The sequence below is a fragment of the Gadus macrocephalus genome, chromosome 10 (genome assembly GCF_031168955.1).
Source record: "Gadus macrocephalus chromosome 10, ASM3116895v1".
Lineage (NCBI taxonomy): Eukaryota > Metazoa > Chordata > Actinopteri > Gadiformes > Gadidae > Gadus > Gadus macrocephalus.
The window spans coordinates 21,560,486-21,577,378 of NC_082391.1; the positions used below are offsets into that span (position 1 = coordinate 21,560,486).

Sequence of the window (16,893 nt, forward strand, 5' to 3'; positions counted from 1 at the left end):
GATCAGAACACCAGAGCTTCCTCTTGAACAGTCCAAAGCCAACTTGGTGTGTGGGTGTGTGTGCAATGTATACATTGTTGACAGTTAAATATGTATCGGTATATACAATGTTTAACTCACCTGTCATCGCACAGAAATAAAGCTAAAAGACAGGTCGAGAACAGGCCTGCAGGGCATTCACATAAACCAAAGGATCCTGTTCTAGTTCAACATGTGTTGTGATTGTAAAATCAAACATAAATGGTTGAATAACCTCAAAATAGTTTCTTTTCTAACACCAGTTTCTTTATCTGAACACCCACAAATCTTTCCTTTACATGGTAAAGTACAACCACAAACAAACTACAAAACACTCTAATTTAAACATTACAAATGTGCTTCTGCATTTGCTCAGTGTATAGGAATTAATATTTTGAAGTAGCAAAACGTTTGAGAGATTTTTGGCTTTCAAGTTTGCAAAACTTTTTGCCATAAATATGAACTTCAGCCCCCTGTTCTCCCATCCAAACCCTGACAGACTGGACAATCACTCTTATGATTTGCAAGGGTTTCTGTAATCCTCTAAATCCAACACCACACTAACCGACAGAGCGCACACAAACATGAAGCAGGGTCCCGCCCTGAGGTGGGCGCTCTCCGAGGAAGGGTCTCTCTTACCTTCAGCTTCACACCAGCAATCAAGAGAGAAGTGAGACGTTGTCAGGCCAGGGGAGTTCTAACTGAGAGACAAGTTTACACACGAGACATCCTCAGTGGGACGGCCCACCCCAGGCCCACCCCCCCTGCGCCCCCTCCTTCCCTTCTCTCCGGTTGCGAGGAGGGCGATCGGCGTTAACCCTATGCTCCCACCGTGACTGGATACCCCATGGTTCTCCTCCCGGGTTATAATCCTGCACAGGCTCGATGGGATTTATGTTAAAAGTCTGTTGATGTACGCTTAACGTTAAAGAAACCTTGATACCTCATATTTATATTTCTGATTGTCTTATCTGAACTTTATACTAACTTTGATCATTTATTCTACCCTTTAAAGTTTTGTAGCTGTTATTAACTGAACTTTAATTGCGTACATTGCTCTTGAACCCTAGATATTCCTGCAAATGGGTTCAAAGCCTCTTCAGCCTCTGTGAGTCGACACACCTCTACAGGATACGCACAAATACTTCATTAAGTCTTCAACTGCAGTGAGAATAACAATGCTGCTGAGTTCTCTTCAAAGGAAGTTCTAAAGCATGGCATAGCACACAAATAGGGTTAGGCTATTATATCATACTATAATAAATAATGTTGTTTGTGTAAGCATATGTTGAATTATTAAACAGTAGTAGTAGTAGTACAAATGATGTTTTAATTGTGTGGGTGTTCCTAAATGTGTTAACATCTATTCCCCAGAGAACCCTTCTGTACCAGAGGAACCGGGCGCAGTGAGGAGGAGGATGGGGAGGAGGAAGAGGGGGGAAGCGGGAAGAGTCTCGACACCGTGACTAACACACCTGCTGCAGCGCCCGGCCAGAGCAATCGAACCCGGAGCCCTGACTCCCACAGCCGTGCTCTCCAGCTCTGGGTCCCTCTGGGCTCCACTGCGCCGGTCTGTTCCCACAGTTGTGGTGAGCAGAGACGACAAACAGCTGGGGGAGAGGAGAGAGGGAGGAGGGAGACCTTAAGAGGGGGGGAGAGAGAGAAGCTGTGAATGCTACGTGGCGTTTTCTTTCGGGGTTTTTTTGTGGACAGCAGCATTCAACCCCATGATGTCAGAGAGGGGATGGAAGAGGAAGAGGTGTAACCACACTGACTCTTTTTCTGTCTGTCTGTCTGTCTGACTGTCTGTACATATATTAGCATGCATGTGAGTGTGTGTGTGTGTGTGTCTGTGTGTATGTCAACGTGGCAGGACATTATTGAATGTGTTTGGATAGGTGTATCATAGTGTGTGTGTGTGTGTGTGTGTGTGTGTGAGTGTGGGGAGGGGGGGGCAAGGCTTCACAGAGCAGCATCTGGCTGTAGAGCATATAACAACAATTAGAGATGATAAGAGTTCCAGTTAAACTCTTTTGTCTGTCTCTCTGTGTCACTCGGTTTGTCTGTAGACTAACTCTTTGTCATCACGCCCCCCATAAAGAAGACAACTGCTATGGCAAGATTACTTTACCCTTTCATTAATTTAATCTTGAACTGTTTAAAGCTTTATCACTAAATCTAAACTTTGCTTGCTGCTGAACTGGCATTCTTTTTTCAAATCCTGAGGCAATAGTTCCTATTATTACTAGATAATACAGATGTGATTTGACTGGATGGGATGGTCCCTCATTATTAGATATAAAGCTTGGAGATTCTTGAACTGAAAGAGCAAGAGAGGCAGAGAGAGAGAGAGAGTTGTTGACTGTTCAGGCACTGTGTGCACCCAGCATTAGCTTGCTTACCAAACACATCTTCGTAAAATGAAATGTTTTGGGAGGTTCTAAAAAGGGCCCTCTTTAAGAGTTTCCCTGTTTGACTAGCAGCGCCGTCCAGATCAAACAGTTTGTTCTGCTCTTACGTCACTTCACCCTGGACTTATTAACACCTTTCCATCTGAAACTTCAGACAGGAAGTCCCTAGGCGGAGACCGTGCAGAGTAAGGCCCTGTCCACACAGAGCCACTTTTCTGAAACCAGGTGGATTAAAAAAAACCTGATGAGATCCGTCGACGGACAGATGTGTGAATGCGCCTTGAAGGGCTGATTATGGTCCCACGTCATCCAACGCAAGGACCACGCAGACGCTTTGACGCAGTCGTGAACCAGTTTTGGTTCGGCATCGGTTTTAGTGAGCGGACCAATCACAGCCCTTGCTGCTCCGTCGCCTGCAGTGGATGTTAGAGGATGAAATGCCAGAAACCTGTTCCTTTCATTCCTTGAAAGAGTCCGGTGGGCTGTAGAGATGATTACTGCTCTAGTACACCACTGAGAAAGACTGGGTATGATGGATATTTTGCTCTCCGTCATAATAAAAGCCCCCCCAATCACCGCCACTGGAACCGACATAATTGACGGGTTCTGTTATGGGGCTTTTTGATCTTTCAGAATAAGCCGCAGGTGTAAATGACAAAACTAAAGTGCACGCCTACTACTTCCTTTTAAAAACATCTTAAAGGACTCTGTTTTAAAGTTTCCTCAGAGCCTCTAGCTGTGGTGGACAACTGCCATGAAGTGTGCAACAACAGCGTCTCCGTTTGTTTGTTCTGTAGGAACATTAACTGAAGCTGTTAACGCAAAACCGTGTCTAGATCCAAAATGGCCACCCACAGCGGCTGTGAGTCTGTAATTACCCTTAGAGTCCAGACAGTAGACAGCAGGCTAACGGGCCAGAACAGCCCATCAAAGCTGGTCTGGTTCTGGCAATAGTTACAAAGATGTCACTATTACAAGCTACTGAAAATCGAAATGTTCTATCTCTAAATTAACTATTACGCACTACCATTTTCCACTACCTCTATGTTCAAGTAAAGAAAATCTCCATTTCATTCAAAAAAATCATGAATTCTAATTTGTGTGTTCTAGCCCCTTCCACCCCTTCCACTTGTTTTGGTTTTTAAACTTGATCGCGCTCTTGGCCTTTTTGTTTTTGTCGCAACCATATTTGGATTGTTCTCAGCCTCAGTCAGTTTGGATTAAAGCGTCTGATGAATGCCAACAATGACTGAAGTAGACCACTCACTACCAACGGCTCACAGTGCACGGCTCACAGAAACATGTAATTAGTTCATGTGGGCTATTTATGTGGGTTATTGTTGAAGTCAGCGGTGGCAGTTGTCATGTGACATCATAGACGTCACATGGTATTTGTAGACATGCCACAGAGCCACTTAAAGATTGGCAAATAAATAATAGATAATATAATTGGTTGTTTCGTAAGACAGGGCAGTTGTGACTGCATAACGTCACGTTGTATTTTAGACATTTTATCAATTAATTAAAGATCACCAAATCTACAGTAGTTGACCGTTAAATTACCTCATACTAAAAGGCACACTGTCTGAGATTCTCTATAGTGGTTTCAACTGCTTACTTCAAAAGTACACAAAGTGAGAGCTACATCGCCATAAATACCTCAATGTACCTTTCCGTGAATACTTTTAGGTCTGTTTTTCTTTGTTAGCGCTTCGGTTTACGAGCCAGGTCCTGCTAAACAGACCGACTCAGTGCTGAGTTATTTGACCTTCTATCCTGGCTCACGGACCAGCAGAAAACTCTGAAGCTGTGAACACACGATGAACTTCCAGCTTGACGTAACCAGCGTTGCCAATATCTTCCTATGGAGATGAACGTTTGGGAGGACGCTACCTTGGGCGGATCATTCCTGATTCTCTACATTGGTTTGCTTGACGCAGACCTCGAGAAGCAGATCCACTCAGATTACAGCTTTGTTTAATTCTCTTTTGTTGGTTATATTCAACCCAACCTAGCATCCAACACTTTTTTGGCCGTCATCATGTGTAGACCTCTTAAATCCCTACCAAAAATAAGGGTCTGTTTTTCCTCCAGCTGTTTTGGCACGGATCTGTCTCCAGATGTGGGGAGTGGTCTGTTGTCGTTTCGGGAACATACTGTACCCACCGCTCCTCACGATCACCGCTCACCCACTGAGCAGAAACACTGCATGTGTCTCTCTGTTTTATCCTCCACAAACTTCTCATGAAACAAATAAACACACTTCATACTGACAAAAAATTACACACACTTTTCACTGACACAAAATGACACTTTATAAAGACACACACTTCCCTGCTTCTGGCCCTGAGAATCAACACACTTTATATAATACATGCACACACAAACACACACACACAGACACACACAAAAAACATAATTGGACAGCCCAGTGAGCAGACATCCAGTCTTGCTGGCTTTAATTGCGACACAGTAAAACTATTCCAAGTCATTTTAACATCAAACTTTAGCGTCAGTGTCTCAGAGAAGTGTTGGCACAGGAAATACGCATTTTATTCTGAAGCGCAGGGGCCACTCAGGGGACAGAACCGGCCAGGACTGAAGAGTTGGGAGTAGACAGTATAAAGTGAACGAGATGAAGGAGGGGAAACCAAAGGGTAATAAGTAAACGCATGTCAACACAGTAAACATGGAGCCAATTGAATTGAATTAAAGGAAACAATGTGTACAATTAAGATGTACGTAGTATCTTCAGAGAGAGAGAGAGAGAGAGAGAGATGTATTCACTGGTGGTGCCACTGTCTATTGGGACGAATAGGAAGGATAAAGATGAACAAACATGGTGATGGAATGTAATCATACCAGAGGTCGTCACCTGGAGGGCAGGGGTCAACCCATCACCATGGCAACAAGAAAGACATCCCTGAGACTGAACTAATGAGGAGAACATTCCACCTCTCTCGATAACACACCAACCACAACTCTCTCATACTAACTGACGCACACAGCACAGAGTGGTTCCACTGAGGAACGGATGAATTCAACAAATGTTAACTGAATGAAAGGATGAATGGATTTAAGGTGGAAAGAGTCACACCTGGAGCGGGCATCATTACCCTGCAAAAAAAAACGAGATAATAAAAAATAACAACATATTCTCAGAAGGAGGTTTCTGATTTGTCCAATAATTGTATAAAATCAACAATACCTTTTGATGCTAGGGGTTTAATGTGCTTGTGATAGTTTCTTGCGATTGTTCAGAAGGTCATTTTACAAAGTGCAGCGAGTAACATAAGGTAAGTCGACTACAGTGCAGGTAGTTTCAGCACAGGTAGATGCCCATGTGGCGTGCAGGTACGTACATGCCTGTCTGCCTGCTCAGCAAACTCTCACAAATCCGTCTCCTCCTTTGAATTCCTGACGCTGAGCAAAGAGCCAATAGATAGAATTCTCAGTGAACCAGCAGGTCAAAATCAAAACCCTTCGCAAACTTTTTAATATGCTTCTAAATATCAACGGTCTGGTAAATGTCACGACATTTACGATTTTGATGAATTGGGAGCGGTAATGAAAATGCAATCGTTAGAAGAATGTTGAGAGTAATTCCCACAACGCAACAACAAGCTGGAAGATGCTGACCCTGCATTATAAATCAAAGCTCGCAACAAAATGACCCCGCCTCTAAGCCAGAGGCTAAACATGACCTTAGGCTGTCGACCAATCAGAATCATCCATCACTGTGTCCTCAGCCAATCAGGTGGATACATCACTCTCTTGGCTACCAGGGACCCGCTGGAGAATGCCAACACAACATCAACACATAAAACAGCTGTCTGTTGCTATGGTAGTATGCATAGTACATGCAGTACAGATCACACGCAGCATCTGCCGCTGGTCCTGTTTTAACATCCTTATCCAAATCTGAAAAAGGAAAAAAAAAAGCTGATGGCTGATTGTGTGTGTGTGCTTGTGTGCATCATGGGTTTGATATGATCCTGGAGGATGATGACGGTAATGATGATGGCGGTAGCCCCCACAGCAGGAGAGGAAGCCCGAACAAACTCAGAGTCTCCATTCTCTACCTACAAATCAATCTGATCCAATCTCTCTCTCTGGAGTGGAGAGAATTGGAGAGAGAAGCGAAGCAGAGCGAGAAGGAGCGAGGAAGAGTATAGAGAGAAGGAGAGAGGAAGAATAGAGGAGCAAGAAGAGGAGTAGAGCTAAGAGGAGTAGAGCGATGAGGAGAAAGGAGTGGAGAGAGAAGAGGAGTAGAACTAGGAGGAGAGAGAAGGGGGGTGGACCAAGAAGGAGAGAGAGGAGGAGTAGGGCAAGAATGAAAGAGGAACAGAGAGGAGAGGAGTAGAGAATGAAAGAGAAGAGGAGTAGGGCAAGAAGGAGAGAGAAGGGGAGTGGAGCGAGAAGGGGTGAGGAAATAGGAGTAGAACAAGAAGGACAGAGTTAGAGGATATCAGAAAGAAGGCAGCAGAGGAAGAGCAGAGTAGAGTAGTAAACGAGGAGAAGAGAAGAGTTGAGGCGAGATAAGCAGTGTTGGAGAGGCAGAGCAGTGGGAGCGACCCGGGCCAGCTGCCACAACACTTTCCAGGCAGAGACCCCCAACTTGGGGACCTTGTCTGCCTGTTTGAATTGTGTTTTTATTACGTTTATATTGTGTCTTTGATTTGTGTTTTAATTGTGGTTGTACTGTGGTTTTATTATGTTTATATTGTGTCTTTGTTTTCTGTTTTAATTGTGGTGGTACTGTGTTTTTATTTTCCATGTATTGTGGTTTTATTGTGTTTATGTTGTATTTGTAGTGTGGTTTTATTGTGTTTTTTTTGTGGTTTTATTCTGTCTGTATTATGGATTTATTCTGTTTGTATTCGAGATTCAGATTCAAGACCTTTAATTTGTCCCTATGGAGCAGTTGGTTATGCCACAGTATTAATTATATTGTTTATCGTGCGTATTCAATTATTTTATTCATCAATATATCTTTAGATATTATTTTTCATTTTTAATTAAAGCTATGATCTAGATGTGTGTGCTATGAGAAGGATTAGGAAACTCAGTTATCTAGCTTCTACAGCCCTAACTGAACATAATCATTGCTGCCTTCATCGTCAGTAGCTATCAGGTCAGGGCTACTGAGACAGGAAGGAAGTCTGTATAAACTGTCCCGAGCTGAGGCGTGCTGAAGGAGAGGAAATGCAGTGTGCTGTAATTTCTTGCTCCTCAAGCCTTAACGTTTGTTTACCATCAACCATCTGTAGCTCTTCCCTCTCCTCCCTCTCCGCTCTTTGAACCTACCGATGCCCCCTGTCTATCTGTCCCGCCCTGGGTGGGGTCCGCTGATTCTGTTCTCTCTGTTGTACTATCAAAAAGCCCTTTGCACCAATTATACACTACTGTTGGTTCTGCGTTTGGTTGGTTGTTTGTATACATTATATGAATTGTAAATCGTGAGTGATTCCACCAGTATAATACACTAGTTGTACTGGGCAGCTGCCAGTGTCCAGCAGTCGAAGATGGTGTACTCGGAAGCTAACAAAGATAAACAGTACAGGCCTGCTTTGTGAAATATTTCAATCAGGGTTTTTTTCCCCCCAACAAAAGAAATCCAGTGAACCATCTTATCATCTTAGATAATATTCAGATGGTTAAACATTGCATTCTGTGTCTACAGCAGCTGGTTTCAATAGGGTTCCCTGGAAATTCACAACCACCACAAACAACAGGATCCATCCTATGAAAGCAAACCCCTGACGGCCTTGAGGAGAACAAAAGCAACAGCTTCACACTTTCCCATCAGGTACCATAAAGGTGGAGGTGTTGTTAAGGACATAAGCACTGCCCTGCTTCGTAACCAAATCCATTCTCATCGGGAGCTGGCCAGCTATCATGTTCTACTGGCCATACAACCATAGCTTTCTGCTGATAAACACTGGGATTACCCGCCAGTACCTGGGATTTTTGTCGGACACTTGAGTGGGACCTGCCAAGCACAACCACGGTCTCCTACTGCGGACCCTCGAAGCTGCACAATACAACCAGAGCCTTCTACTGGTGGACAATGCAAGCTGCCCAGTACAACAAAGTATTCTACTGGGGACCTTGATAGTGTCTTTATTTATCAGTGCCTTCCTCTGAGGCCCATTGATGTGAGAATCAGAGAGAGGAGAGCAAGGCATTATTCACTTCTTTTTTTGCTCACTTATTTTTTCACACTCGGGATAGAACCAGCCACCCTCAGGGATGACAGCACTCGGTGGTAGAGTAGGACTGGATCAACCCGTATCCAGGAGGATCTACACCCAGCAAGGACACCAAACCAACACGCTGGAGGGAGAGACAGTAACACAGAGTGAGTGAGTGATTGAGTGAGTGAGTGAGTGAGAGAAAGTGTGTTGGTCAGTGTGTTGCTCTCTAACAAGTTTTGTCAGTTGATGCTTAGTGGTGTGTGTGTGTGTGTGTGTGTGTGTGTGTGTGTGTGTGTGTGTGTGTGTGTGTGTGTGTGTGTGTGTGTGTGTGTGTGTGTGTGTGTGTGTGTGTGTGTGTGTGTGTGTGTGTGTGTGTGTGTGTGTGTGTGTGTGTGTGTGTGGAAGGGAGGATTCGTGCAGTGGGGCTGCTGCTGTCCGCTCTGCTGTCGGTGGAGTTCGTCCTTTCCACCGTAAGTCTGTGCTCCTCCAAGTGGCTGGTGGTGGAACAGCTGGGAGCCAGCCAGGGCCTGTTCTCCGTGTGCGACCTTCACGACGGGCTCACCGCCTGCAACACCCTGCCACCCTGGGTGGGTAAGACCCAGCTCTCTTATAACTCGGCTAAGAACATCTCATCTAGCTAGTAGAGAGATTGGAAAATACACATTCATCCCAAAATGGCAATGTCACAGCAGTAGAATTACAGGAAAGTCAGAAAATAGGCGTTAGCGAAAGCATCATCGTTAATATTGTTTGAGGGTAGCCCAGGTTGAGCTTCAATGCTCCACCCCGTCTGGAAAACAATGGCGACACACGCAGGTAGCGCTAGAGGGTCAATATGTGTAGGTGCCTTTGACTTTGCCTTAGGCCTAGTGAAGGCCTCTCATTTCTTTCCTGGGAAAGGAGATTTTAGCAGACCTGTATCCTGATGCTCACTCATGGGGAGGAGGGGTTTTCAGATGACGAATAACTAACCTTCAAAATGGTGGACTAGTTTCGACTCCATCTGGCTATTATCCATCCTGGAAATAGATCCAGAATAATATCGCTTAGTTCATTAGCTGCACCACCTCAGTTGAGTTCAAAGCTCAGAGGTTGCTGAAAGTAAAATTAAGGACATTTAGAAGCAGGTATTGACATGAAAATGTGACCTTTATTGTGTGATCGAAGGGTTGTGTGATCCCTGTTATTAAAGTTTGGCTGTTTGGTCTTGTTAATTGTTTAGCATAGCCTCTGTAGCTTCAACCCTAGAATGTCTTAAATCTGGTTTCACAGATACGACCACACTCCCTGAAAATCAAACCAGGCAGGAGAAACCTTGAGGAAACCTTCACCAGGCACCTTTGAGAGGGTTCCCTCCAGCAGCAGATAGCTTTTTTGTATTTTAGATATACTACTATATTGATCCACGGTGGAAACTTTGGGTGCACGATAACAATAAAACTAAAACAATAGATAGAAAAGGGTTTCATAATCACTCCAACCATGCATTTGTAGTGCATAGATGATCCTCACCATATAATAAGAGTTTCCATGTAAAAGATGACCATGTTATACTGCACGTCTGATGAAGATAGAACCCTTTGACTAAGAGCAAATAACCAGAGACCTCAACAAGTCAGACTGGTGACGGCTGGGTCTCTGTGGTCCTCAGGGGCCTACAGCCTGAGCTGGATGTTCCTGGCGGGCTCTTGTGTCCTGTCCCTCGCTGCCCTCCTCTCCTTCAGGCTCAGAGGTCCTGCAGTTGTTCTGCTGTTCAACATCTCCTCAGGTAGGCCCTACCACCCCTCTGCTACTCAACATCTCCTCAGGTAGGAGAAATCAGAAGGCTGCTCAACATTCACTCAGGTTGGACCTAGTCCCTCGCTGCTACTCAACCTCTCCCCAGCTAGAAGATATCAGGGAGCTACTCAACCTCTTCCCAGCTAGGAGATGTCAAGGAGCTACTCAACCTCTCCTTAGCTAGGAGATATCAGGGAGCTACTCAACCTCTTCCCAGCTAGGAGATGTCAGGGATCTACTCAACCTCTCCTTAGCTAGGAGATGTCAGGGATCTACTCAACCTCTCCTTAGCTAGGAGATATCAGGGAGCTACTCAACCTCTCCTTAGCTAGGAGATATCAGGGAGCTACTCAACCTCTCCTTAGCTAGGAGATATCAGGGAGCTACTCAACCTCTCCTTAGCTAGGAGATATCAGGGAGCTACTCAACCTCTTCTCAGCTAGGAGATATCAGGGAGCTACTCAACCTCTCCTTAGCTAGGAGATATCAGGGAGCTACTCAACCTCTCCTTAGCTAGGAGATATCAGGGAGCTACTCAACCTCTCCTTAGCTAGGAGATATCAGGGAGCTACTCAACCTCTCCTCAGGTAGCAGACACACGGTAGCTAGTCAACCTATACTCATAGCAGACATCAGAGAGACTACATAGTGCACCACTTAATAGGCATAATTCACTATAAAAAAAAATCTACCCATCCATCCAACGAGGAATCCATCTATACATCCATCTACAATCCAACCCTCTGTTCATCTTATATTTCATCCCCCTCTCCCTCCAGCCACACTGTGTGCTGCTGCTCTGACCGTGTTCTTGGTGTCCTTGGAGGAGCAGCTTCCAGAAATGCTGGCTACCCAGTACCTGGGTTGGACCTTCTACATCTGCTGCGGGAACCTCCTGTACACGGTGGTACTGTCTGTGGCCCTGGGCCTTTTCCATGGAGCCTCCATCCAGGTTGAACCAGTGCACGCGTGGGCGGGGGTGGACCTGCCTGTCATAGCGCCCTGACCGTTGACCCAAGAGACGACTGAAAACAACTGAAAATCAATATGCAAATAGGGCATATTGTAAGGAAGTTGTGTTACATATTTGCAAGTCACATTTGATGGACGGTTGGGATTAAAAGTTATTGGATAGTGGCACTGGCTAGTGAGCTGATCTCATCAACTGTCAGAACATCACGTCACACCACTAAGACTTGGTGATGTAAATCCAAAAAAATGCAGATTTAAAAACTGCTACAAAGTACTATTTTCAGAAGTAAAAAGACAGCTGAAATAGGAATTTATATTGTTAAAAAAAAAGTTCCATTCCTTTTTCCAATGTTTTCTGTTGATAACAGTTGTACAGCTGTTTCTATAAATACAATTTAACTGACTTTATCGATTTATCCCCAGATCAACAAAATATCAAATAATTAATACATTATTAAGACGCTCAATTCTAGAAAGTTATGACTAACCGTATAGCCTAAGCAAGACAAAACAAAACTATTGTGTTGAATCCAACTTGCAAGCTTGAATTGTCGTTATAGAAAAATGTTGTTTATCAACTGTAATAATCTAGTTTCCTTAAATGCATTAGTATGGCAGCTGTCTAGAATAAAACTGAAAACATTGTTTAAACAGCTTCAATGTTTTTATTTTCCCTGTGTATAATCCACATTCCTAGCAACAGACACATAAAACATACATAAAACACAATATCAATATTGTGAGTGATGATTGTTTACCAACTGATTACCAAAAGACAACAAAAGCTTATTACATGAATAGCTTCAGGTTGTACTGAAAGAACAAGTTATCAGTTGGTTATAATCTTGCTTTTCTGTTGTGCGTAGTTTAAGTACAGCTGCTATTGTTCAGACAGAGCAGGTCATAGAGGCCCCCGGCCCCAAGACCTTTAAACAGGGCATAGCAGGGCCAATTTCTAGAACATCATTTGGAACCAACTTGCACCCAAAGCCCATCGATTCCTTCATTTGAATTCACATTGATTGCTCGGTGAAGTCCCCCGGATTTCAATTGATCCTTAATAATTACTTTAAAGTGTTAACATGTAAACAACTAGACATGGCAGAAGGAGCCGTTGTAAAAGAGATATTTGATAAATCACGTGATTGGGACAAATCGGAGGCATGAGGTTTGAGGCATGTTGGGAGAGGGGATTTAATCAATTTAATAATGATGAAACTAAAGTTGAGCCGTTTCGTAGAATGTTTGGAGAGTTTTTTTTACAAATGTTTAACAAGACATATTATTTGAAACGTTTTAACTCTACCACATTTTCTACCAGAGATTATTTATGATCATGAAACTATATCTCTGTTAACCATGTATAGCCGCAGTGATCAAGAGTAAGATATATTTTTAATATTAGCGTCTTCTCGTGCTTTGTTGAAAGAGATAAGGCTGGTTTTTGTACAATAAAACCGCTACAAGTGCCAATTCAAATCGGTGGGATTAGTTTGGTTAAGATCCTACTTGAATATTAGGACTATTGATGAATGCCTCCTGGGTCATGTGACAAGAAGACTGAACCACCATCACTTCAGCAGTTATCCTCTGGAACACACACACACACACAGACACACAGTCAGAATGGTTGAAATTAAATACATGATAACATTTTCAAAATACCTAACGGTAATTAAACAAAATGACACCAAAAATCTGACAAATCTTAGCCAAGCAGTCCAACTTGTTTTTTCCTGGTACTGGTCGCTTAATTGCCACATTCATTCCCATGTGTTCAGCCGAGTGTCAATTCCCAATGTTAAGAAAGCAAATTGACTTTAGTTTGAAGGCTTTCATTTGAATAAGCTTTCCCCACCTGTTGCAGAAGTCAGCAATTCATTTAGTGCCGTTATATTTGACCTCCTTTCCACATTTCTTCAGCGTGTCGGTCAGGAAGTCCAGATCCTTCTCAGACTCAATCCAGACCAATCTCTTTGGAAGATCGATCTCAAACTTCACCTCTGGAGCGACACAGAAGGTAGAAACAAAACACATTATTACACACCTGCTGTAAAAGCCACATGTGTAATCACCTAAACAGGTGTACTGTGTCAACTAGTGATGGAGGAGGTGGTGTTCGTTTGAATATCAATTGACTCTGAATTTAATGGAGTATAAAACAAAATAAAAAGCCTAGACACATTTAACTACATATTGTGCCACCAAGCTTATTGCAGGGTTTCCCCACACGTAGATGTTTCTTGAGATGGGTGAGGAAAAGAAAAATACCATACTGTACTGATTTTTGTGTGAAAGAATTCTGCGATAGTTTCCATTCGTGTACACATATCTTAAGCCAGTTTTCTGTACAGTCTATGTGTGTGATGAGGAAAAACTAAAAAAAAACGTATAAGACATGTCGGGAAGCAAAATATTTGATTGAATTTTAGAGCATCTCTCACTTCATATCAAGTCAGAGGCCAAGTTAAACTGAAATAAACTATGGGAGAAGTGGGTATGACTGCCAGTATCAGGGCGAGGTTGCAAAACAACGAAAGGAATCTACACAACAAAGAAGTCAGTCGATTGAAATGGCCCGAGTATCAGTCTCCGTGGCTACGGTTGGAATGCTAATGCCAAGTAACCCAACTATCTTTCCCCTCTCAGTCGCATAAAGGAAGGGAGGTATCTTTAGGTCCAAGGAGAATGTTAACAGTTCCTTTTAAATTGACTAGTACTTATATAAACAAGATTAATATCATAGGTTCATAATTGTACATTATAGTTATGATTAATATGTAAGGCTAATCACACTCACACCTGGTGGTATAATATGTCCCCTTTAAGAGAAGGGTACTTTGTATTTTGCCTATCGTGTAGAACTATTGACCAAGCGAAGATTATTGAGGGAAGGGCTTCGGCCCGGCGGCTTGGAATCCCGGACTCCTGGCCAATGATAAACTCTCACCGCTGATAACGTCTTTAGTTTCCATACGTCTAAAGACCCGTTCCTTTAGGTCTTAAGTCACATCACTGTAATTCAGAGCGTGACGATCTGTTGAATATCCTCACTTCTAACTTAAAAAACAACTTTAAACTCCCCCTCAGCTACCATCACAAGGAGAATCGCATACTCGTGGAAACTACTTGTTACCGTTGTTAATTCATTAGAATGAAATTACATAACTTGAATAGAAGTAATGTCAATAAAACTTGAATACATTAACTCCTCCATGATTTCACGTCGGATGGATTTTGTGACCAAGACAACTCCTATGTTCCCAGGTTACTGAACGACATCAAACTACGTCTTTTGTAATTGTTTTTTATTGAGAAATCCCTAGAGTCCGACACCTTTCAAAAAAATATTCAAACCTCTCCAAGACATAAAAATTACAAGTTTACATAATGTATAAAGGTTAGAAGCATGTACATGGAGTTTATTGTAGGTCTTCTGAATAAGGTCAGAGGTTTGAGTGTGTTACTCAACTAGCTGGCTTGCTTTCAGATTGTTGTCAACAAAGGTTGAATAACTTTGATAATTTGGCACGAGTAAGACGCACAGAAGTCACGAGACATGTTTGAAAGCAGGGCTGGTAGAAATTAATTTAATATAGCTCTATGGCTATGGAAAAATATACATTGACAGTAAATATTTTACGAAAAAAATGTGATTTTTTTTCCAAGTAAAAGTGTCAGACAAATATAAAGAATGAAGTAAAAAAAGAATGTGTTAATGATAAAGTGCTATAAATCTGTAGAAAGAGAAATATATGATTGGAGGGATGTAGGCCTAAGAACCAAGGAATAATTTAAATAGGCTACAGAGGTATGAAAAGAGCTAAATATAAATCTCCAGGAGGTATTCAACATATAAATATGATACATACATTTAAACTGTACGGGGTGCAGTTGTGTATGTTGAATGCAGTAGAACTGACCGTCTCCCAGTTTGTTGAGGATGCGAGTGACGGCTCCGGAGCACCCCTCACACGTCATGGCCACCTCAAACTCGTGTTTCTGGAAAGCAAAGTCTTCTGTTAGGTTACTAACTTACTACGACTTCATTGTACACGAGTCTGATCAATATAAATAAAAAGGTCTTCATCTGGTCTCCAAAAACAATCATAAAGAAACACATGAATGCATCGAGTACTTCAGTTACAAATGCTCGGCCCAGGAATTACGATTCAAAAGAGAAAATTCAGAGTAAAAGATTCATAACAAAAATATGAAATTAAATTAGAATTTTGTTGAGAAAACTCGTGATGCGTTGCACCAAAAACATAAATACCCTGTCACTGATCATAACCACATCAATCCTCCTTATTCTCTAAACTGCACCATTCCTTACTTAAACCCAGAAAGGCCTACTTTTTCCACACCGTTGGGTTCTGGGTTGACTAGGAGAATGGGCTTTCATGAGATATTTTCTGTCCCCATATCTTAACACACAAATCAGAAATGCATTTTAAAAGTGAGTTGCTAGATTTTCAATAAATACAGCTATGTGCTCATAGGCTAAAGCCTGACCTGGCTGACTCATATCGAAACACTGGAAGATGGCAGTGCGTAGAAGTAGCTTACCGTCATGTTTCAAGTAGTGCTGAGCAATGCACCGGCAGACGATGATCGAAGTAAATGTACTTTAAGTTGACTTGGGAATTAGTAGGGATCGAGGAGTCACTGTCGAGTGGAAGTGGACTGACGAGACGAAGCGTAAACGATAATGACGAGGTTCTATAACACAATACCAACCGGACGGATTTCTCTTGAACAAACCTCCCCGAGGATCACTATCTGGCAGGTAGGCGTTCAATCAGGGGGAGAGTACACTCACTGAGGCCCACTATCTGGCAACTATGTACCGCTTATGGCACAATTATATACATTCTCATAAAGTATTTTTTATAACCGTGCATATTAAAAATAAATGAAAAAACAAACAAACCAAGAGGCATTGCGAGTAAAATTCATACAAATATGAATGTATATGTTCTGCATCTGGGCGGTCTTTGACGTAATATTACGCACTGCAGGAAGTGTAAAGTGTAAATTTCTTCAAAATAAAAACCCAATGCATTTTAATTAGACAACTGTTGCTATTATACAAACATATACATATGCTGTGGGAACATAAAGTGTATGAAGTGACAATGAAGCATGAATAATTAACACGGATACTGTCATGGACTCTGGTTCAGTTACGTTTAAGCTCAAATTAATTTATTATTGTGGATAAATCGTCATATACCAGACTTTGGTATCCCAGAGAATTTAAACCATAAACACTGCCGGTGTCTGCTGTCGCTATTGATCTATAGAGTGGCGAAGTCACGCCCCTTCCGGTAGGGCTCATGGGACCTATGAGATCGAAAAATATGAATGGGTGTCAATGGAGAGAAAATAATTATTTTCTGGTCCCGGTCTTTATATGCCCTGGATTACACATATGTTGTTTGTGGATTTAAAGGATAATTTTTCATGCAAAGAGTTCGACCGTTTATTGTGCAATTGTTCAGATAAAGGCTGTA

The 16,893-nt window shown here is 42.5% G+C and overlaps 3 protein-coding genes across 3 annotated transcripts in view; 1 reads left to right on the forward strand and 2 right to left on the reverse strand.

Moving 5' to 3' along the window:
- sparc (secreted protein, acidic, cysteine-rich (osteonectin)) overlaps window positions 1-799 on the reverse strand; it is a 10,623-nt gene extending 9,824 nt beyond the window's left edge. Inside the window, exon 1 of the mRNA XM_060063219.1 lies at window positions 658-799. The gene's annotated coding sequence lies outside the window, so the exon portion shown is untranslated. The remainder of the gene's footprint in view (window positions 1-657) is intronic.
- Window positions 800-7,261: 6,462 nt separating this feature from the next.
- On the forward strand, window positions 7,262-11,990 carry LOC132466161 (uncharacterized). Its single transcript, XM_060063223.1, has 4 exons — window positions 7,262-8,790; window positions 9,032-9,217; window positions 10,278-10,394; window positions 11,185-11,990. Exons 1-4 carry the CDS (start codon window positions 8,682-8,684, stop codon window positions 11,409-11,411), a joined length of 639 nt encoding a protein of 212 aa, XP_059919206.1. The 5' UTR covers window positions 7,262-8,681; the 3' UTR covers window positions 11,412-11,990.
- Window positions 11,991-12,019: 29 nt separating this feature from the next.
- On the reverse strand, window positions 12,020-16,181 carry atox1 (antioxidant 1 copper chaperone). The gene is made up of 4 exons (XM_060063224.1): window positions 15,947-16,181; window positions 15,301-15,379; window positions 13,236-13,380; window positions 12,020-12,967 (listed from the first exon to the last, which is right to left on the reverse strand). Exons 1-3 carry the CDS (start codon window positions 15,950-15,952, stop codon window positions 13,256-13,258), a joined length of 210 nt encoding a protein of 69 aa, XP_059919207.1. The 5' UTR covers window positions 15,953-16,181; the 3' UTR covers window positions 12,020-12,967; window positions 13,236-13,255.
- Window positions 16,182-16,893: the final 712 nt, after the last annotated feature.

Coding starts and splice junctions, on each gene's coding strand:
- atox1 (XM_060063224.1), bottom strand. Junction 13,381..15,300: donor CCTCAACAAACTGGGAGACG/GTCAGTTCTACT, acceptor GTGTCGCTCCAG/AGGTGAAGTTTGAGATCGAT.
- LOC132466161 (XM_060063223.1), top strand. CDS start 8,682: ATGACAGCACTCGGTGGTAGAGTAGGACTGGATCAACCCGTATCCAGG. Junction 8,791..9,031: donor GGGAGAGACAGTAACACAGA/GTGAGTGAGTGA, acceptor TGTGTGTGGAAG/GGAGGATTCGTGCAGTGGGG. Junction 10,395..11,184: donor GCTGTTCAACATCTCCTCAG/GTAGGCCCTACC, acceptor CTCTCCCTCCAG/CCACACTGTGTGCTGCTGCT.